Source organism: Orycteropus afer, unplaced genomic scaffold, assembly GCF_000298275.1.
Source record: "Orycteropus afer afer isolate SDZICR_OR568_19922 unplaced genomic scaffold, OryAfe1.0 scaffold00226, whole genome shotgun sequence".
NCBI lineage: Eukaryota > Metazoa > Chordata > Mammalia > Tubulidentata > Orycteropodidae > Orycteropus > Orycteropus afer.
The window spans coordinates 2,346,029-2,369,141 of record NW_006921813.1 but is presented as its reverse complement, the minus strand read 5'-3'; the positions used below and the strand labels follow the sequence as shown (position 1 = coordinate 2,369,141).

General features: G+C 40.9%; 1 protein-coding gene across 1 annotated transcript in view; it reads left to right on the top strand.

The window, feature by feature from the left end:
* The first annotated feature begins 584 nt into the window (after positions 1 to 584).
* HIVEP2 (HIVEP zinc finger 2) overlaps positions 585 to 23,113 on the top strand; it is a 24,305-nt gene continuing 1,776 nt past the window's right edge. The window contains exons 1-5 of the mRNA XM_007948803.2: positions 585 to 5,868; positions 6,848 to 7,002; positions 11,685 to 11,860; positions 15,472 to 15,573; positions 17,096 to 17,991. Coding sequence (XP_007946994.1) covers positions 682 to 5,868; positions 6,848 to 7,002; positions 11,685 to 11,860; positions 15,472 to 15,573; positions 17,096 to 17,991 — 6,516 coding nt within the window. The 5' untranslated portion in view covers positions 585 to 681. The remainder of the gene's footprint in view (positions 5,869 to 6,847; positions 7,003 to 11,684; positions 11,861 to 15,471; positions 15,574 to 17,095; positions 17,992 to 23,113) is intronic.

Genomic DNA, 23,113 nt, shown 5'->3' with positions numbered 1-23,113 from the left:
TCAAATGCCTTAGGCATTATGCCACCAGAGCTCCTAACAACATTAAAAAAACAAAACAAAACAAAAAAAGAACACACAAAACACCAAACCCACTGCCTTATGTTGATTCCAACTCATAATGATTCCATTGGGTTTCTGAGGTTGGTAAATCTTTATAATAGCTACAAAAAAAAAAAAAATTCCCAGAAGTGAAAAATATTTTCAGTTTATACAATTTCTGACTGGTTATTGAAGATTGATTTTTATTTCTTTTTTGAATGATGTTCTCTCTGTGTTTTCTTTTCTTTTTTTTCCAGGTCATTGTATCTTTGTGAAACTGGCAATTGAACTTTGCTCTAGTTGATGGGTGAAATTTCTTCTAGACCTTTCATCATCCCAATTTTGTCCTACTCAGAAATACTCAAATACCATAAAAAATCTTCATAGATTTGCACTTAGCCTTCAGATGGACACTTCTATAATGGAGAGAACTGTGTTATAGCCCTGGTGGAAGGACATTATCATCTAATGCCCGTAGACTGCGGTGAGGGTGTGGAAGGTTCCAAAGAGAAAGAAAAATCGAGTTTGCAGACATCCGGGAACATGGAAGCAACCAAGCTTTAATAAAGCACAGCTTTGGAGAAACTCCATGAGTCTGCACAGCTTTCACGTGAACTAGCACTTAAGACCTTGTGTAACAAAATGGACACTGGGGACACAGCTATAGGACAAAACGCTACCTCAAGGTCTGGAGAAACTGATAAAGCATCAGGTAGATGGAGACAGGAGCAATCCGCTATTATTAAGATGAGCACTTTTGGCAGTCAAGAAGGACAGCGGCAACCACAAATAGATCCTGAGCAAATCGGAAACACAGCATCAGCACAACTGTTTGGTTCTGGGAAACTGGCTTCACCCAGTGAAGTGGCCCAGCAGGTCCCAGAGAAGCAATATCCACCGCACCGCCCGAGTCCTTATTCATGCCAACACTCACTCCCTTTTCCTCAGCACTCATTGCCACAGACGGTCATGCACAGCAACAAGCCCCATCAGAGCCTGGAAGGCCCTCCGTGGCTGTTTCCTGGCCATTTGCAGTCTGTTGCCTCCGAGGACTTATTTCCTTTTCCCATACCTGGTCACAGTGGTGGTTATCCTAGGAAAAAGATTTCAAGTCTGAACGCTGCTTACAGCCAATACTCCCAGAAAAGTATCGACCAGTCTGAAGATGCTCACAAAAAAGAGCACAAACCCAAAAAGCCCGGCAAGTACATTTGCCCTTACTGCAGCAGGGCATGTGCCAAACCAAGTGTACTGAAAAAGCATATCAGGTCCCATACTGGGGAGCGGCCATATCCATGTATACCTTGTGGTTTCTCCTTCAAGACAAAAAGCAATTTGTACAAGCACAGGAAGTCCCATGCCCATGCAATTAAGGCAGGGTTAGTACCTTTCACAGAGTCAGCTGTATCTAAATTGGACCTAGAGGCTGGTTTTATTGATGTAGAAGCAGAAATACACTCAGATGGTGAACAGAGCACAGACACAGATGAGGAGAGTTCATTATTTGTTGAGACTTCTGACAAAATGAGCCCTGGCCCACCAATCCCGTTGGATATTGCTAGCAGAGGCAGCTATCATGGGTCGTTGGAAGAGTCTTTGGGAGGTCCAATAAAGGTGCCGATTCTTATTATCCCCAAAAGTGGGATTCCATTGCCTAATGAAAGCTCTCAGTATATTGGCTCCGATATGCTACCAAATCCATCTTTAAATGCTAAAGCTGATGACTCTCACACAGTTAAACAGAAACTTGCACTAAGACTGTCAGAGAAAAAAGGACAGGATTCTGAGCCATCTCTAAACCTTCTGAGCCCGCACAGTAAAGGAAGCACTGATTCTGGTTACTTCTCTCGCTCAGAAAGTGCAGAGCAGCAAATAAGCCCTCCAAACACAAATGCAAAGTCTTATGAAGAAATCATCTTTGGAAAATACTGTCGGCTTAGTCCAAGAAACATACTCAGTGTTACAGCCACAAGTCAGGAGAGCACCACAATGGGTAGGAAGGGCATAATGGAATCATTACCTCACACCAATGCCAGGTTAGATGTCAAGATGTTGGAAGATCCTGTATCACAACTGATCCCGGGCAAAGGAGGCATTGACCCCAGTCAAACAGGCATGCTAAAATCCAGTAAGTTCAACAGTGAGTCCAGACAATCCCAGCCAATCGTGTCCTCCATCAGGAATGAAGGAAAACTCTATTCACCAAATTTCCAAGGCAGCAATTCAATCCTCTTAGAAGCTCCTGTAGACTCCTCGCCCCTCATTAGAAGCAACTCAATGCCAACTTCTTCAGCAACTAATTTAAGCATCCCCCCTTCTTTGAGAGGAAGCCACTCCTTTGATGAAAGAATGACTGGTTCAGATGATGTGTTCTATCCAGGGACCGTGGGGATACCCCCTCAGCGCATGTTAAGAAGACAAGCAGCATTTGAGCTGCCTTCGGTACAGGAGGGCCATGTGGAGATAGAGCATCATGTCAGAATGTCCAAAGGTATCACAGGTTCATCCCTGAAGGAGAAAAAGTTAATTCCTGGGGATAGGGTTGGGTATGACTATGATGTATATCAGAAGCCCTATAAGAAGTGGGAAGACTCTGAAACACCTAAGCAAAGCTACAGGGACAGTTCCTGCTTAAGTTCTTTAAAACATGGTGGAGAATATTTTATGGATCCCTCGGTGCCATTGCAGGGAATGCCAACCATGTTTGGAACTACTTGTGAAAATAGAAAACGCCGCAAAGAAAAGAGCGTAGGTGATGAGGAGGACACCCCCATGATTTGCAGCAGTGTTGTGAGCACTCCCATGGGCGGAATGACTTCAGATTATGACCCCAAAGTGCAGATGCAGGAAGGAGTAAGGAGTGGATTTGCCATGGTTGGACATGAGAACCCTTCTCATGGTCACTCTGAACGCTTTGACCCATGTCGACCCCAACTGCAGTCTGGAAGTCCATCTCTTGGGTCGGAGGAATCACCCTTAGCCACTGATTCAGACAAGGTGTCAGACCTAGGGGGCAGGAAACCCCCTGGAAATGTGATATCTGTGATTCAGCACACAAACTCACTGAGCCGACCTAATTCATTTGAAAGGTCTGAATCTGCCGAACTCGTAGCTTGCGCACAAGACAAAGCCTCTTCACCTTCTGAGACTTGTGAAAGTGAGATTTCAGAAGCCCCAGTGAGTCCAGAGTGGGCCGCACAGGGGGACAGTGCCGAAAGTGGAGGAAAGCCGTCCCCTTCTCAGCAGGTGCAGCAGCAGTCCTATCATGCACAACCCAGGTTGGTTCGCCAGCACAACATTCAAGTCCCTGAGATCCGTGTAACAGAAGAGCCTGATAAACCCGAGAAGGAGAAAGAAGCACAGAGTAAGGAGCCGGAAAAGCCTGTGGAGGAATTCCAGTGGCCCCAGAGGAGTGAGACCCTTTCCCAACTCCCAGCCGAGAAGTTGCCCCCTAAAAAGAAGCGTTTGCGACTTGCAGATATGGAACACTCGTCTGGGGAGTCCAGCTTTGAGTCTACAGGAACCGGCCTCTCTCGCAGCCCCAGTCAGGAAAGCAACTTATCCCACTGCTCCAGCTTTTCAATGTCCTTTGAAAGAGAAGAAACTGTTAAGCTTGCTGCACCTCCGAGGCAAGATGAGTTTGGGAAGCATTCCGAGTTTCTGACCGTTCCAGCTGGCTCATACTCATTGTCTGTCCCCGGTCATCACCACCAGAAAGAGATGCGACGTTGCTCATCTGAGCAGATGCCTTGTCCTCACCCCACAGAAATCCCTGAAATTCGGAGCAAATCATTTGATTATGGAAACCTGTCTCATGCTCCCGTGGCAGGAACATCTGCCTCGACGTTATCGCCATCACGAGAGAGGAAGAAATGCTTTTTGGTTCGGCAGGCTTCCTTCAGCGGTTCCCCAGAGATTGCCCAGGGGGAAGCCGGTGGGGATCAGGGTGTGAAGCAGGAGCACGTGGAGCACCTGCATGCCGGTCTCAGGTCCGTGTGGCACCATGGCCCGTCTGCGGTGCTTCCTCCCCTGCAAGCAGATGACCCTGGGAAGCAGGTTGTGGGGCCTTGTGCCCAGATGAATCCTGGGTCCCTCCACTTGGCCCAACCACAGATCATGCACATGGACAGTCAGGAATCTTTGAGAAGCCCCTTGATACAACCCACGTCTTATATTGCCAGCAAGCACTTATCTGAACAGCCACATTTATTTCCACATCCAGAGACGATTCCATTTTCTCCAATTCAGAATGCCCTGTTTCAGTTTCAGTATCCTACTGTCTGTATGGTTCACTTGCCAGCTCAGCAGCCTCCCTGGTGGCAGGCCCATTTCCCACCTCCCTTTTCTCCACACCCTCAGAAGAGCTATGGTAAGCCTTCTTTCCAGTCAGAAATTCATTCTAGCTACCCCCTAGAGCACGTTTCAGAGCACACTGGAAAGAAATCTGCTAATTATGCACATGCGAAAGAGCAAACTTACCCATGCTATTCAGGAACTTCAGGGCTGCACTCAAAGAGCCTTCTTCCAAAGTTACCCTCAGACTCGAGCACTAAGTCAGTGGATACTCCCTCCGAGCAGCTTTTCCAAGAAGATTTTGCCTCCGCAAACACTGGGCCTTTACAGTCCTTACCAGGAACAGTGGTTCCTGTTAGGATCCAGACCCATGTCCCATCATATGGGAGTGTCATGTACACAAGCATTTCTCAGATACTTGGGCAGAACAGCCCTGCGATTGTCATATGCAAAGTTGACGAGAATATGACACAAAGAACACTGGTAACCAACGCAGCCATGCAAGGGATAGAGTTTAACATCGCCCAGGTGTTAGAGCAGCATGCAGGCTTGGAAAAATACCCTATTTGGAAAGTACCTCAGACCTTACCCCTTGGCTTAGAAGCCACAATCCCATTATGTTTACCTTCCACATCTGATAGCTCTGCTACCCTTGGAGGTAGCAAGCGTATGCTTTCTCCAGCCAGTAGTTTGGAACTGTTCATGGAAACAAAGCAGCAGAAAAGGGTGAAAGAGGAAAAGATGTATGGACAGATTGTTGAGGAGCTCAGCGCTGTGGAGCTAACCAACTCCGACATCAAAAAGGATCTCTCCCGCCCACAGAAGCCCCAGTTGGTGAGGCAAGGCTGTGCTTCTGAGCCAAAGGATGGCTCACAGTCCGGCTCATCTTCCTTCTCCTCACTGTCGCCTTCCTCATCTCAAGACCACCCGTCTGCCAGCATGCCCTCAAGGGAGCCATTCCCACCCAGCAGGGAGATGCTTTCTGGTTCTAGGGCACCACCTCCGGGGCAGAGGTTCAGTGGGCCTTCGGAAAGCAAAGAGTCATCAGATGAGCTAGATATTGATGAGACGGCATCTGACATGAGCATGAGCCCACAGAGTTCATCATTGCCTCCGGGGGACAGTCAGCCCGAAGGGCCAACTAAGGGCCACAAGATGCCTGTTGGCATGCTGGTCCAGATGGCATCTGGCCCAAGTGGGAAAGTGGCAAACTCAACGTTTCTTTTAACAGACGTGTCAGATTTCCAGCAAATTCTTCAGTTCCCTAGTCTGCGGACGACAACTACTGTGAGTTGGTGCTTCTTGAATTATACAAAACCCAATTATGTGCAACAGGCCACCTTCAAATCCTCAGTTTATGCTTCATGGTGCATTAGTTCCTGTAACCCAAACCCATCAGGATTGAACACCAAGACCACTCTGGCTCTTCTGAGGTCCAAGCAAAAAATTACCGCAGAAATTTATACTCTGGCTGCTATGCATAGACCTGGAACTGGCAAGCTTACATCATCTAGTGCTTGGAAACAGTTTGCTCAGGTAACAAATATTTTAGAAAGCATTCTGAGTTATGTGTTTGATTGCTAAGCAGAATACGTAGTGAAGGCTGTAAGGTCTAAAACGTACCAGTAAAATTGAGGTCAAAGTTGGGGAGGGGAGCCCTCAGTAGCACCCTTACACTGGGTGAAAGAAACCACTGACTGTGGACTTAGTTATGAGGTCCTAGAGAGAGCCCCCAAGACTGTCTCCTTCACACAGGAGTCAGGAAATTCCACCACTGGGGTAAATTCCTTTGGCATTGTCTCCTTTCTGACCTGTGTTAGTGACCTAGCAGATGTGCTTTTTTCAGGGAATTGTGAAATAGGGCTGTAGATCAGGACGCTGAAAAGAATGATCTGGTAGGAAATGTGAAGGGTGTCAGAACTGAGCCTTACCAACTGACGGGTGCCTTTCCTCCTTTACGACACATTTCACTCACATTTATTTTCTATATATCTCTTTCGAAACTTACTTTTTTTCAAGTTATTATCTGTCTTGTTCCTACATAAACAACTAATACCTTACATATAAAGTTATAAAAATATTAATAAGGAACACTCTGGAGTTTATGCTAAGTTATTAATGAAGCAAATGGGGACTTTGAAAATGGGTTTGCACTGATTTCTGTTACTATTTCCCCTTCAGAAATTTCTGGGAATATTTCCTTAAATACTGTGGATTGTTTTCATTGTTACTTGAGGGTATACAACATGTCTTTTATGTTTTTATTAGCATTCCCCGAGTAAGTGCTAACCAAGTATCTTTTGAATGAAAGGTTAACTTTATTCTATAGAAACTGTCATTTTCTGATTTTATCCCTAGTGTCTCTTATTTTGTGTAACCAGAACATGGCCCTTTAACATGGGGTTCTGGCTAATTTTCAGAGATGATAGACGAGTAGGGAGTGTGGTGGGTGAGCTACTCCTTCCCTTGTTCTTAGAGAAAGCATGTGAAATGATTCTCTCTTTCTGTCCCACAGATGAAACCTGATGCGCCATTTTTATTTGGCAGCAAACTGGAAAGGAAACTAGTGGGAAACATCTTAAAGGAAAGAGGGAAAGGAGATAATCATGGAGATAAAGATATTGGATCCAAACAAACTGAGCCAATCCGAATCAAAATTTTTGAAGGAGGGTAAGGAAACATAAGTGCAAATGTGAAATGTTCAGATATAAGTTAGAGTAAATGGCCCTGAATGTCTGCATGGATAAATACTAGGGTTGGAAGCTTAGAGTGAATTCTCTTTCTTGGCACGTTTCAGAAGTCTGGCTGGTGCCAGATGATGAGTTTATGTTCTTGCTTTTGTAACTTGCTTTTAATGAAAATGTCCCTGTTCTGTATGGTTTCAACTTCTCCCTTTAATTTTCATGCTTCTTATTTAGCAGGCAATCAACTAAATTGGTGAGCTCTTGATGTGCTCTACATTAGTTTACATTTTAATTATGTTTTTATGGGCAAATGTGATGTTATTAATGGACACCTTCTTATGCTGTGCTTACAAAAATGTAGTCATGTGCACGCATGTATAATCCTGGGAACTAGTTAATTTATTTGTTTGTCTGCTTTTATTATTACCTGAACTCCAGGCTTTATTGGAATGTCACGAGTTTTCTGTTCCAGGATCCCAACCAGGATACCATATTGCATTTATACTTTCAAGTTTCCCCATTCTCCTCTGATCTTGACAGTTTTTCAGTCGTTAGGAATTTCTTTTTAAATGTTGAATGCACATTTATAGAAACTCAAGTAATATGTTCAATGGCTTTGTTGTCTGTGCATCTGAAGAAAACAACACATGTAGATAGTATCAAGCATGTTTAGATTTTGATAGCAATGTATCTTCAATCTAGTCACATGGAAGGAAAGTCTAGGTGAATACTTTTAAAATTTTAAAATTTTGAAATACCTTAACCACTTTTTTTGCAACAGATCCTTAATTTACATATTTTCTTGACCATGAACTTATTCCGATTACATTTGGAGAACAAAATAATGTTATTTGTTTGACTATAAAATGCTGAACGTTTAGTGAGATAAAGTGTCAGCTTCCCACATAATTATACCATGTGGGAGATGGATTATTAAGGTTGTTCCTCCTAACATTTTACCATCTTTGGATGCCTGTTACTTTCACCATAAAAATCACAGTTGTATGTAGTCTGTGAAGCTTGTCTCAATGAATATTTTTTTGCCATCCCTCATCTTTTAACACAAAAGAGAAATAGAGGTTGTATTTTTCCCCAGAGACTGAGGTCTCTGTAATGTAATGAGCCCTCTTGCATTCAGCAGCTTCTGCCTAGCAGTGCGTTTATACCACTAGGTTAGCAAGACCTTCACGGTCACTGTATGCTTTGGGAAATCAACCTCCACTAAAGAAGGACACAAGTGAAAAAGTGTTTGTGAACATTTTATTGCTGTGTTTTTATGATCTGAAAGGGTTGTGACCATATTTCATTTCCTCTTCCTTTCATTGTCCCCTGTTATGGGCCAGGCCCCAATTGTTTCTTAATCTATGAGCAAGCTTCAACCTGTGATGGCCAGGTATTCATTTCAACCTTTGTATGACCACCACTTAAAGGAGTTCTGGTGGCACTGTGGTTAAAGCATTGGGCTGCTAACCAAAAGGTTGGTGGTTTGAACCCATCTGTTGTTCTGTGGAAGAAAAATGAGACAGTCCACATCTGTAAAGATTTACAGTGTTGGAAACCCTATGGGACAGTTAGTTCTACTCTGTCTTATAGGGTTGCTATGAATCAGAATCAACTCCATGGGAGTGGGTATGGTTTTTTGGTTATTACCACCTCTTATTCTACTGATTACAAAGATATAATTTCTTAAAAAATAAAGTACTACTGACCATATTTTTTAAAATATATATTCCTTATATTATTTCATTCATAGATGTAGTAATTTAGCTAAACATATATTTTAATTATTTTTCAAAATCCATTCATTTTCTTATCATGTAGATTCTTGAGTCTACAGAACTGTTTTATGGTACGTAATTTATTTGTACAGATTTCTCTAATACACAGATATCTTTTTATTTTATTTTTGATTTTTTCAGTGTTCTCTCCCCTCCCCTCTCACCCCTGGTAACCAACAAAGAAAGTTTCCTTCCATATGTAAATCTTTTCTTGACTTTTTGTAATAATGAACAATGTAATAATGAATATCTGTCCTTCTGTGATTGCCTTATTTCACTCAGCATAATGTCCTCCAAGTTCATTCATGTTATACAGTGTTTTGCAGATTCTACATTATTCTTTATCTAATACACAGATATCTTTATACAGAATTTTATTGTGTTTTCATTTAGGAAGCAAGTTACTCAGCAGATATATTAAAAATAAAAAATATTATATAACATACAAAATATATGTTCCACCAACAAATGACAATGGGCTACTGTGGAGCTTGAAGTATCCTTGCCTGAAGAAAATTAGCTTTTAATAAAATCATTTGTTTTATTCTATATTCCTTGGACAATTTTACCTAGTTAGGGGCAGGGAATAGTGAAATTAAAAGGTGAAAGATATTTTACATCTTTACATTCCTTTCTACTTTATTACAAAAGACAATGTAAGGTGAAATATAAAGATCAAAACAGTATTTTCTTTAAAACATTTTATTGTGATCTGGATGAATTTTTTTTTTTTTTTAACTTTTATTGTAGTGAAAACATACACAATAAGATTTTCGCCAACATAACAACTTCTCCATTTACAGCTTAGGGACATTGATGACGTTTTTCATGTTGTACCAACATTATTGCTATCCTTTTCCAAAATATTTCACCACCATAATCATCAACTCAATGCCCCACAAACAAATCTTCCCCTTTCCCCCTCCGTCCTCCCTGATTTGGGTGAAATTTTACAGAGCTAATTCATTTTCCATTCAAGTTCAAAAGAGTTTTGAAGAACAAGTTGAAGTTGGAAACTTCTTATAAAAAGGAAAACATTTAAAGAAGCAAAAGGCATGCAAAATTGATTATTCATAATTTTTATGAAATTTAACTTTCACCTGGATTGGTACTAATGCAAAAGTAGATAATGTCCAAGTTAAATAGCATCCATAACAGAGTGAGCAGTTAAATATGTGGTTGGATTTTCTCTCCTAACAATCCTTCACTAGACTGGGCTATTGAAATCGAACTTGGTTTTATTCCTGATGATGGATTTGGTAGGACAAAATAGAGAAGTTACTGATGCCCTTGGATTGTTAAAAATAAAGCAAAACAAAAAAATACCAAGCAACCTGTATATATTGTGCCTTTAAGTAAATCTACAGCAAATTAAGACATTTTGTATGTCAACTTACCTTTTTAAATAATAATAATAATGATAAGCCCTTAAAAGGAATATCTCTCCAAGAATGCTATTAGATCTCTAATTATAGCGCAGCAGTGACTTAAGAGATACTGATGCTCATTGAATTAGAAGAATGCTCCTGTACTCTAAGTTAGATCATATGATGGTTGAACGTGGGGTAGGTTTATTCCCTTTGTAGTGTAATATATATCCAAGAGTTCTTTCATCCACCTGATTTGATTAAACTAAATGACACCATAAAGGGAGCCCTCAGTGGCACAATGGTTAAGTGCACAGTTGCTAATCAAATGGTTGTTTTGAGCCCATCAGGAGCTCTGGTAGCATAGTGGCTAAGACACCTGACTGCTAACCAGAAGGCTGGCGGTTCAAACCCACCAGCCACTCCTGGGAAGGAAGATAAGGCAATCTACTTCCATAGTGATACTGCCTCGGAAACCCAAGGGAGGGGTCACTATGAGTCGGGTCCGACTCCACAGCACATAACAACAACAACAGCCACTCCATGGGAGAAAGATGTGGCACTCAGCTTCCTTAAAGATTCATAGCCTTGGAAACCCCATAGGGAAGTTCTGCTCTGTACTGTAGGGTCACTATGAGTCAGAATCAACTCTGATGGCAACGGATTTGATTTCGTTTTTAGATGACCTCAGAAATTCTTTCAAACCTCTCTATGAAATGCTTCTGGAAATAAATGCAAATTTGATTGAAAAATAGAATCTCTAGTTTCCTTATGTAACGGTACCTTCAGGAAGCCAGTGGAAATTTAGACTGCACTGTAGAGCAGATTCACGGTCCTGTGGAAGAGCGGATCAAATCTCTAGACCGCAGTTGGTATGTCAAACTTAGCCAGTGTAGCCGAGAAGGCTTCTGAGGCACTCCCGTGCCAGGATTGGAAAAATAGAGCAAACACTTCCAATGAAGTATTCTATTGTCAGTCTTACTCGTGTTATCAAATTTAGAGGGGTGTGTGTGTGTGAGAGAGAGTATGTGGGTGTGTGAGTGTGTTGTGTGTATACATCTTAGCTGATGTAATACAAATAAGGGATGTGTGATGATTTGAATTTGTTGGTATGCCTATTGATATCTCTTGATTAGAGGCTACACTAAAAGCCAAAAGTTACAGAATTCTGCAACTTGTTGGAGCAATAAGCTCATTTTAATATCTATACCTCAAGTCTATATATTTACACTTAATAGAAGAACCAATTCCATTTTGAAACTCATGTTCTTCTGGTGGGGGGGGGTTGCTCAGAGAAATGTAATTAGTAGAAAGAATGCCATTCTCTTTACAATACCAAATCTGGCTCCCTGATGTCTAGTTCTTTCAGAGATTTGCTGGATGAATTTCATAAGCTTCATAGAAGTAAAGTTGAATATGTTTTGTAAAAAACCCTTATAATAAGTAATTTGACATGCAAGTGATTAGCTTTTGGTTTGGTATGTAACATACTAAAAGCATATGCATTCCCCTTTTTTTAACAGGTACAAATCCAATGAAGACTATGTATATGTTAGAGGACGTGGGCGTGGAAAATACATTTGTGAGGAATGTGGGATCCGCTGTAAAAAACCAAGCATGCTCAAGAAACATATCCGCACTCATACTGATGTACGGCCTTATGTATGCAAATTATGTAACTTCGCCTTCAAAACAAAAGGTATGGGACTGGGCTTTCTCAGAGGATAGATGCTTTAATTATGGCTACTTAGGGTTCTGAGGACTATTTTATATCTAACATTCATCGACAATAAGATGATTTTGTTTGTGAAAATATGACTCCACAAATGTATTTTCTTCCTCATCAAAGTGATCAAAGGATATATGTGAGACTGTGAGGCTCCTTTTATGACTTAATTAAGAGCTATAGGCTTATGTCCAGGCCAGTTGTCTCCAAAGGAATTGGCTAAGAATTGCCTGGATAGCTATTACTTCATGTAGGAAATGGTATGTGGTCTAATTTATATCTGCACCAGCATTGAAATGCTACAGGGAGACAATGCATGCAAGGGCATTAGAAAAGCAAGATAGCAGCTGGGAAGAAAACATGTGCCCATGGTCAGTTTCAAGTTCATAAATAATGGAGAGATCCACAGACTCCCAGGTGGGCCACTGCATCCACAGCTGCATTAATTATGCATAGGAATTTGATAGCTTGTGTTCCCATGTATTTATCTGCACAGAGACAATTTCTTACTCTGAAGCCACACTGTTAATCTCATAAAATTAGGACTTGCCTGGAAATGATATTCTTTTTCTTTCTTTTTAAAAAAGAATCTATTTTTTAGCAAGTAATTTGTATGAAAAATATTTTATATAACAAGGATGCTTCAGTTATAGTTCTATCAATTTATAAAATTATGGAAATATTCCAAAACCCAGTCTTCTCAGAATACAAAAACTAGTCACTAGAGGTGGTTTGATTTTTCTGGAAGTATATGTTACATTAGCTCTAATGGATGCCACTGATACCCCATTGCCTATCAAAACACATAAATATCAAATGAAATAATCTTTTGCTAGAGCAATGAAAAACTCTTTGCTCTTTGTCAAAAAAACTACACTTGTAGTTAAAAATCCTGAGTTGTTTTCCAGGTTTGTGAGAAGGGTAAATGTGTAACATCTCAGCATATCTGATTCTTTCTTTATTCAAATTGTATCTATATTAAGTCTTGCCTCTTTTTAAGCCAACAAAAGAGGAAGGAGTATTCATTTGTATTTCAAAGGAAATGAGTATAAGATCTTTTTAATACTATCCACCTTCCAACCATCAAGCTTTTTATATGAAACTTACTGTGGTAGTCCCTGGGAGATAAGATGTGAACTTTGATTTTTAGGAAATGCTACTAATTCAGCAGGTATTATAAATGATATATCTGCAGTGGAGATAAGAGTTGGCTGCCCATATACCTGTGGGAAAAACTGAGGTGAACAAGAAATGGCACATTTTATGATTTTTTTGAAAAATCAATTTAATTTGGCTCTACACCACTGTCCTGGAGTTTCAGCAGGAAATAACTTACTCTTGGTCATTATTGCCATTTCCTTGTCACCCTGTGGAAATGTGCAAATGTCCTGTAATCTTAAAATGAGCAAAATACCCTGGGAAGTCCTGCCAGTTCTCAGTTCCAGCTGAAAAGTGTGCTGTCCCAACCCACGTAGTCGGAAGCGCTGATGAGGCTGTGTGTACAACACCAGCCCTTCTCCTTTCCTGCACCGTTTCTTTAAGTTCTCTCCCTGTACTGCCTTTCTCCATGCCCTCCTTGTCCCAATCCCTCCAAAAGTTCATGACTTCAAAGAACTAAAGCCAGAGTGGGGTTGCCTCAGATTCCTTATCTGCAACCACAAACATACTCTGCAAATGGGATCTCAGAGCCTGACAACCTGCTTGAAATGGATGGAGATAAAAATATAGAAGAAATACATGTTATGATTTAAATACATTATCCTGACACCTAACAAACACCTATACACACAATAGCTTACTTGCATCCTTGCAGAAGCAGGTGACTTCCATTAATTTATAGACACATTTCATTAATTTCGAAGTCCCTGAGTGGTGCAAATGGTTAACATGTTCAGCTGCTACCCAAAAGGTTGGAGGTTCGAGTCCTCCCAGATGCAGCTCAGAGGAAAGGCCTGGAGATCTACTTCTGAAGAATCAGCAGTTAAAACTCTATGCAGCACAATTCTACTCTGGCACACTGGTCACCCTGAGTCAGAATCAACCCAGTGGCAACTGTCTAACTGGCTTCACTAATTTACAGATTTAAGAATTATTGATGATGTGTTCATAAAAAATTTTTGAGCAACTTAAAAAAATTATAATTATTTGATAAATAAGAGCATCAGGATCCTGGAAATCATATGGAGCTATCAAAAGGGTACATAAAATTCATAGGTATATAAGAAATAAATAAAGGAATAAATGAAACTGAAAAATAGAAGTTAAAAAAACACAACAAAGCCCCAGTTGAGAATTATGGCTCACAATTCTAAGCTAAGCACCCCTTCAAAGGAACAAGCTGAGCAGTCTTAAGAGTTTCCAACTAAGACTTCAGTGAGCTGACTTTTAAACATTAAAACATTTGTTGGTGCATTGCCAAAGCATCATCAAAAGGCACAAATAATAATACGACGCCTTTCATTGAACTAGATGCAAAGGCTTAACAATGAAATTAGTTCTTGGGGAGCTGACTCATCGGCACATGACAACGTGGCGTTGAGTAACGTATATAGCCATGGGTCAAGGATGATTAGATCGATGTCAAAATTTCTTAATGCCATGTTATACAAATCTCTAGAAATACAGAGAGAGAGCTATATACATATACATGTATATTTTTATATAGTATATAATTATATATATCATCATGAATATTTGACATGAAACATTTCTATTTCCTTGGAATAACAGGAATCTCAAAATAAATAAAGAAGGAATATTGCAGTTCCAATATTAGAGGGCACTTGACTGCTAACCAGAAGGCTGGCGGTTCAAACCCACCCACCACTCCTCGAAAGGAAGCTTGGGCAATCTACTTACATAGTGATACTGCCTCAGAAACCCAAGGAGAGGTAGCTATGAGTTGGTCTGACTCAATGGCAAATAACAACAACAACATGATACAGTTTGCTAATATGACAAGTAGATGTTAAATATTGGGAATAATGCTTATAAATAGCTTATAAATAGCTGAGTATCTGATGAGCATTTGCAAAGATCTTTGAATTCACTTGCAGGGTTGGTCCACACGTTAGTTTGCATATTCTTTCTTCTGACCAGTGAGAATTATATCTATATATAGGGGTTAATCTATATCTGATTGATGCCTGGAGATCTGGGGCTGAGTGGGTTTGTTAATGAGAGTATTTGATCTGAAGTTTCTCTGAGGTATGTGACCCAGCTCATAATGCCCTGTTTGTATGGAGTCCCAGGAGGCTGAAATGTTCAGGTGAAACAAAGATATTAGGTCCTTTCTCAGGTAGGAAAGGCTGTGTGGTCTCCAGCTTGGCTTGGAGCCTACACCAGAAAAGTTGTGACTCTCTCCTTCCACACATGTTCTAGAGTAAAGAAAACCTGAGGTTGGACAGAAGCTCCCAGGAGTTTACATCTTCAAAAACCAGATTGTTTGTTTTAAGTTTAAAGCAAGGGGTAATGGCAGAAGAATTCTATGTTCTCCTAAGTTAGTTCATTTCAGCATTGAATTTTGGAAAAATATCATATTTGGTGACTCTCTCTCTCTCTCTGTTTTTGGCTCTGTTTGGTAGGAAACCTAACGAAGCATATGAAATCTAAAGCACACATGAAAAAATGCCTGGAGTTGGGAGTCTCAATGACATCAGTGGATGATACAGAAACTGAGGAAACAGGTATGTCAGGGTTTAATTTGCTGACCTGTCACTGTGCACACTGGAGCTCTGTGGCTGAGGTTGGCAAAATAAGTATAGATGTTTTCAAAGCTGATGAAATTTGATTTTATTAAATACTAATTATAAAGGAAAAATCTGATATGTTGAATTGCATGAGATCTATTGAGGAGAAATAAGTATATTTTAGTTGTGATTGAGGAGGGGAAATGCCTTATTATGAAAATACTTTCATGCCTAAGGCATTTGACTGCTAACTGGAGGTTGGCAGTACACACCCACCAGCCACTCCATGGAAGGAAAATTGAGCAATCTTCTCCTGTAGAGACACTGCCTCAGAAACCCAAGGAGGGGTCGCGATGAGTCAGAAATGACTTGAGGGCAGTGAGTTTGGTTAGAACCATGAGGAGATCTAGTTCCACTTATTGTGATGGTGATTTCAATTTTAGGATATTTTTGGTGAAACTTGAAAATCATTTTAACATTTTATTATTCCTATCAAGAGGAAAATGGTAGAAAATAAATCCATCATTGACCTCAGTAGGAAGCCTGGGGGTCAGCTTGACCTCCTGATGTTGTTGTTGTGGTTGTTAGGTGCTGTTGAGTCTGCTCTGACTCATAGCAACCCTGTCAACAATAGGATGAAACACTGCCCAGTCCTGCACCATTCTCACAATACTCGCTGTACTTGAGCCATTGTTGCAGCAACTGTGTCAGTCCATCTTACTGAGGGTCTTCCCTTTTTTCCCTAACCCTCTACTTTACTAAGCATCATGTCCTTCTCCAGGGAATGGTCCCTTCTGACAACATGACCAAAGTAGATGAGACGAAGTCTGGCCATTCTCGCTTCCAATGGGCATTCCAGAAGCACCTCTTCCGGTACTAGCTACAGCTGGCGTCTGTCAGCAGGCTGCCTTTATGAATAGCCTACCTCCCGATATACACTAGTTATAGATAGTTCACATCTCTGGTTGGCACACACAATTTGTGCTAGACTACTAACCTAAAGGTTAGCAGTTCAAACCCATCCAGCAATGCCACAGAAGAAAAGTCTGGTGATCTCTAGCCAAGAAAACCTTGTGGAATAGTTCTACTCAGTAACACATGGGATTGCAATGAGCCAGATTTGACTCAATGGCCATGGCTTTGGTTTGTTTTTGTGTATAGATATACACCTGTACTGGTAAAGACGGATTGTGCCTTTTCTTTTTTTCTCTACCATCATCATTAACAACATCAGCTATATCAATTTTTTGAGGGTTCTATGTGTGGGGTGATATGCTAAGATATAAAGTCATATTATGGAATCTTATTGTAAGGTGGGGATGAAACCAGACAGATAAAAGCCAACGCAGGGTCACACAGGAAGACTGCTGCCAATGAGTGTTGGTAGGAGTTCAGAGGCAGAACAATCACTTGGAGCTGGAAGGTTGGGAAAGCTTTTGGAAAGAGTTGGGGCCTAAATTAGCTCCTAACCATGATGTTTGGATCTTGATAGTCACTCTGTTTGTTCAATTTTTTTCAGAAAATATGGAAGATTTGCACAAAGTAACTGAGAAGAATAGTATGTCCAGCATTTCAACTGATCATCAGTTCTCAGATGCCGAGGAATCAGATGGTGAGGATGGAGATGATAATGACGACGATGATGAAGATGATGATGACTTTGATGACCAGGGAGATTTGACACCTAAAACAAGATCGAGAAGCACCAGTCCCCAGCCTCCTAGGTTCTCCTCCTTGCCTGTGAATGTTGGCGCTGTACCCCATGGGGTGCCTTCAGATGGTTCCCTGGGACATTCCTCATTGATCAGTTATTTGGTTACTTTGCCGAGTATTCAGGTTACTCAGCTTATGACACCAAGTGACTCATGTGAAGATACCCAGATGACAGAATACCAGAGGTTATTCCAGAGCAAAAGTACAGACTCGGAACCAGACAAGGACAGGTTAGACATACCAAGCTGTATGGAAGAAGATTATATGCTGTCTTCAGAGCCTAGCTCCTCCCCGAGGGATTTCTCACCCTCAAGCCGTCATTCTTCACCAGGATATGATTCGTCACCCTGTCAAGATAATTCACCAAAGAGGTATCTGATACCCAAAGGAGATTTATCACCCAGAAGACATTTGTCACCTAGGAGAGATGTGTCACCCATGAGGCATCTTTCACCAAGAAAGGAAGCTGCATTGAGAAGAGAGATGTCACAAAGAGATGTTTCCCCAAGAAGACATTTGTCCCCAAGGAGGCCACTGTCACCTGGGAAAGATATCAGTGCAAGAAGAGACCTATCTCCCAGAAGAGAGAGAAGATACATGACCACCATAAGAGCGCCATCACCCAGAAGGGCTTTATACCATAATGCGCCATTGTCCATGGGGCAGTATTTGCAAGCAGAGCCAATTGTATTGGGGCCTCCTGTAAGTATAATCAGTTTTCTCTTTTTAACATATAAGTCAAAGTGTGGGATTTATTCCAACATCGGTATTTCTCTTGGTGGGAAGTAAAGTTGGTTACTGAAAATAGCTGAAAGATAGTTTATCCAAAGCTGTTGTGAGTTGAACAGACTGCAGCATGGTCCCAAATGTAGTATTCCATCAGCGCTCAGTGCATGTCCGGCTGACAACAGGTGAGGCACTCATAAACGCTTTCTGAGCCTACCTAATTCTAGACAAGAACGGAAACTTCAGTTGATTAAGAGTTAAGCCTTTGGAATTGCATGAATGCATAGACACTCAGAGCCACTTAGCTGTCATTTGTTTACTTTTCTGCCAGGTAAGGACTCTGACTGGATCATTATCCTTGACCTTCAAACTTTTTTTTTTAAATACACTTATTTACTTGCCCATAGTGAGTGGATATGAAACTTGTGAGTGGTTGATTGTGTTTGTAAATCAAAGTCAGGAACATTATCTGTTGTTTCCTGCCATCCCCACCGCCTTCTGCTACTGAGAGAACTTGCTAGGTGAGGATGTGGGCCCAAAATGAACGGAACGCTGGGAGACAGGGGGAAAGTATCGAAGGGGAGTTGTGTGATCATCCCTTCATTACAATGCAAGGTAATGGTAGCTGTCATGGACTGAATGAAAGCAGTAGGTTTAATGTACATCCATAGAAATGTGCCCTGCTCCCACCTCACTCCATAGCACAGTACACCTTGATGTCTCTTTCAGTTTGTTTAGAATTTTTTAAAGTGAATAAAGCAGACACTTAGCAGAGGGAGAAGAATGATTCCTTTTGAGTTTGTTTGCTTTACATAGGTGTGTTCTCCCAGTCTCTATTCTTTGCTGTTCTCTCTTTCTCCTGGATTTCTGTCACATGGATCAGCACCATCCTTTGCAGCCCAGGGAAACTCTGGGGGCTCCGAGCTGTGTTGTATCACTGCCCTGGTGGCTACATTCCTGCCTCCGATCAGCGTTCATCTGCCTACATCATAAGCTTAGGTTGTCATTTTAAACTGTAGGAGAGCTTTGCATTTCACTCTCCTACCCCCAACATACACTTTTCACAAGCCTCGTACCATTTAGTCTTCATGATACAGTTACTGCAGACTTGACATCATTTGCGATTTATGTCATCGCAACATGGCTGTAGATTCCTTGGCTTGGAGGATACCATATCTGAAGTGTAACATGCTTTCCTTGGTCTAGCAAGAATCCTCTGGACAAAATGATGTTGGCACGGGTAGGAAAGACCTGGCTTTCCATACCCTCACTGCATCTCTTGCTGTCACATTGACCAAGTGCATTGATGGTATTGTATTCAAGAGATGCAGTTCAGTCAACTAAGAAAAATTAGTCTGCAGTGCAAATATGCTGTTATCAAAATAACAGTTAACCTGGGCAAAGGAAGGAGTGGACCGAGGAAGTTCATCCAATTTTCGGATCCAGGCTCAGAAAGTTGTTGCTGGAAGGTTGCAAGTTTTATTGGTCACTGAGTTTGAGCCAGAGTTTTTTGTGTGTTTGTTTTTATCCACCTCACCTGGATTTTAATAGATGCTAAACTTTACCGTTCACGAAGCCCAGGTTCTGAGTCTTTGGTCTATTGCCAAGTTTAATTCTCATTAGAGAATTAATTCACTATGAGTTGGAAATGACTTGATGGCAGTGAGTTTGGTAGCTTTGCTCACATGAAATGAGGGAATATATCTGGGATCTTCATGAAACTTCTTGTCCCAAGCACTTTCATTTTATGCTTTATCACATTGTTTTCAGGGGCAGAGGACAACTTCTGTCTTTCTGTGTGTAAACAGGATTTTTGTTGCCCAGAGTAAACTAGAGTTGACAATGCTTATTAGAGGATTTCTCCTGGTTGCTATATTAATTAATAATAAACTGATATATTAATACTAAAAATAATAACTTTTTTAATGGAAGTTTTGTTAACAACACTTTATCTCTTTGCCTAACATTGACTGAGGTCATGGAACAGAGACCATGCAGGAAATTTTCTGCTCAGTCTGGAGTGATATACCCACAAGCAGGTTTAGGGAGCTTTGGTGGTGTAGTGCCCAAGGCATTTGACTGCTAACCAGAGGGCTGGCGGTTCAAACCAACCAGCCGCTCTTCAGAAGGAAGACTGGGCAATCTACTTCCGTAGATATACTGCCTCGGAAACCCAAGGAAGGCTCACTATGAGTCGAATCAACTCAACGGCAGTAAGTTTGGTTTTTTTGGTTTTGGTATGCAGTCACTAGGATTCCTTGCTGCCTTGTCATTTCTTCCTTAATGCCCTCTGTTAGTTTTCATTTTAAGAGAAAGAAAATACAAAGGTCTGTGTCTTTTATTCAATAAATATTTTTAAGTGTCTTTTGTATGCTTCAATGACAATGGTAAAAAAAAATGTATGGGCTTTAGCCATATCTTCCATAAACAAATATATTTTTATCTTCATTTGTAAAGTTTTGCTAGATAAGTAGCAAGGAAAAAGATGTGTTCCAGTCCTGAGTAGGTAGGGTACATGAGCAGTGAATTTGGTGAAACAATCAGTATTCAGTTCTCTCCCTTGCCATCTCTGTGATCTTCGGCAAATCACACTAACTTGGGCAAATGAAATTAACTTCTTGGCTGCAGTTTCTTAATCCATTTGTGGTAGCTGTAGAGGTGAGCCATGTAGATTTCCCTGTGTGACAGAACTTGACATTCAGCCATGAGGAGTGCAGCAAGCCAACAGCCCCCTGCTGGTAGCACCTTCACCCCAGCTCTCAAGCTGAGGGTCACTTCTTCCCAGCGGCCCTGGCCTATGACGGAGCCCAGATCAGTCACAGAGGAACCCTGCTTCCTCTCCCTTTTATCCTTCACATGCAATAACCCCTTTAACTTCCTGTACTCCTACCTCCTTCTCAGCATTTGCCTCCCATAGAATCCTGCTAGTACACTGTTTAAGGAGCTCTGGTGGCATGTGGATAAGACACTTGACTGCTAACCGGAAGGTCAGCAGTTCAAACCCCCCAGCTGCTCTGTGGAAGGAAGACCCAGTGATCTACTTCCATAAAGACTTATATCCTTGGAAACCCAATGCGGGTCCCTATTAGTTGGAAATGACTCGATGGCAGTGAGTTTGGTTTTTGGTTTGAGTGTACTGTTCAAAAGACAAATGGGTATTATATCTGCTACATGGTATAGGTGGGTATGGATATGGATGTGGAGATGGGGCAGTGGTCGTGCAGTGGTAGAATTCTCACCTTCCGTGAGTCCCAGGCTCAGTGTATCCCGTGCACAGCACCACCTATCTTTCAGTGGAGACTTGCCTGATCCTAAGATGCTGAGCAGGTTTCAGCAGAGGTTTCAGACTAAGACGGATTAGGAAGGAAGGCCTGGAGATCTACTACTGAAAACTGGTCAGTGGAAACCCTGTGGAACCCAGAGGTTTACTCCTCAGCCAATCACGAGGGTGACACAGGACCAGCAAGCAGCAGTTCATTCCGGCATACCTGGGGGGTCACCATGGGTCGAGGCCAACCTCAAAGACAACCGACAGCAATGTAGCTATATAGATAGGCATTTAGTGTAATCCACATTGAATTCACTATTCATATGTCAATATCAAGATTTTTCTTACTGAATTTTATGTAAGATGGGAGTTTGTGATAAGTCCCAATGTACAAAGCAAAAAAGAATTGCAAGTGGAATAAATACCAAAGTAAAGAAAATATATTGAGAGTTCATTTACAGAGTGAAGAAGGAGTGAATGGGAGGAGAGAGGATGTATGGAAATGCCCAGTAGCATTTGGATCAGTGGAAGTGGTTACATGGTGGAAATTTTACGTGTCCACTTAATTCTGTGGTTATATTCATTTGATTTCTGATCTGTAAAGATCTCAGTAGGAAAGAAACTTTTATTCTTAACACAAATAAAATTTTATGGAATTCAAAAGAGAGTGAAAATATCCTAGTTTTAGAGGGCAATTCAGCCATCCCCTTGCTAGCCTTGAGTGAAAAGATTTCAAGTAACTTCATGTAATGGGACATCTTCACCTTTGGTTTCTGCTGTCCCATTCACTTGATTCCCTCATGGATGATCATTCTGATTAGGTGATGGGAAATCACTGAATAGCAACCAAAAACAAAATGGAAAAATGAACAAGCTGTATTTCATTTTAAACTTTGAATCATCGATAACTGTAATTAAATGAAGATTTATTTGATAACCTTCAAAGGCTTTTATTGTACAGATTTCAATTCTTCCACCTTAACTGGCATTTGATGAAGGATACATACCTTTTTCTAAATGAGAGTGGTCACAACAAGGATATTTTAAGGCATTAAAATTTGACCTGGTCTTTCCTGGTCCTTGTGATGATACGGTTGATGAATACATCATTTCTCCCCCACTTCCAAGAAACTCATTTGTTTCTCGCTCGAATGAGGTGTTAGCCCAGAGCAGGTTAATGGTCCAGGGTGGCAGAGATAATGCATAATGAATAGTTCCTGAGCTTGTTTCACACTGCGAACAGAACTGGATGCTCTGTTAATACGATAGAGCATATTCTGAGTTTTAGAATCAAAACGTTCTTGAAATTAACTAGAACCTTTGTTTGTCTTTCTTCAGAATTGCTATCATACTCAACAGGTTTTATACCTATATTATTTTAAATTCTCAAAACAAACCAACAAAACTCTGAGTCCCTTTTAGATGCCCATCTATTAAAGATTGAACCTCAGTCATTGAAACCTGACAATCTCATTGTTTATTTCTAAGTTGTGTCTAGCTATGAAAACAAGTGTATATAATTATCTTTACATTTTCAGGGATGGTACTATGAAATCTGGAATTCTGACCCAGAATTTTAAGTTCTCTTTCATTCATTAATAGCCAGGATGATATTTAAGTGGGAATAATAATATAAAAGAAGAGTAAAAACACAGTGTTTTTGGTTGGCAGCTATGTAGTTGAATGTGGTTGCCACTATTTGAAATATTTAATGTTAAATAGTACTCTGATGCATAGTTTCCTTACAAAAAATTGTCACAGATATAAGATTTAAATAGCCTTGATATATGATTAGGAGCTCTGTTGGTGTAGTGCCTAAGGCATTTGACT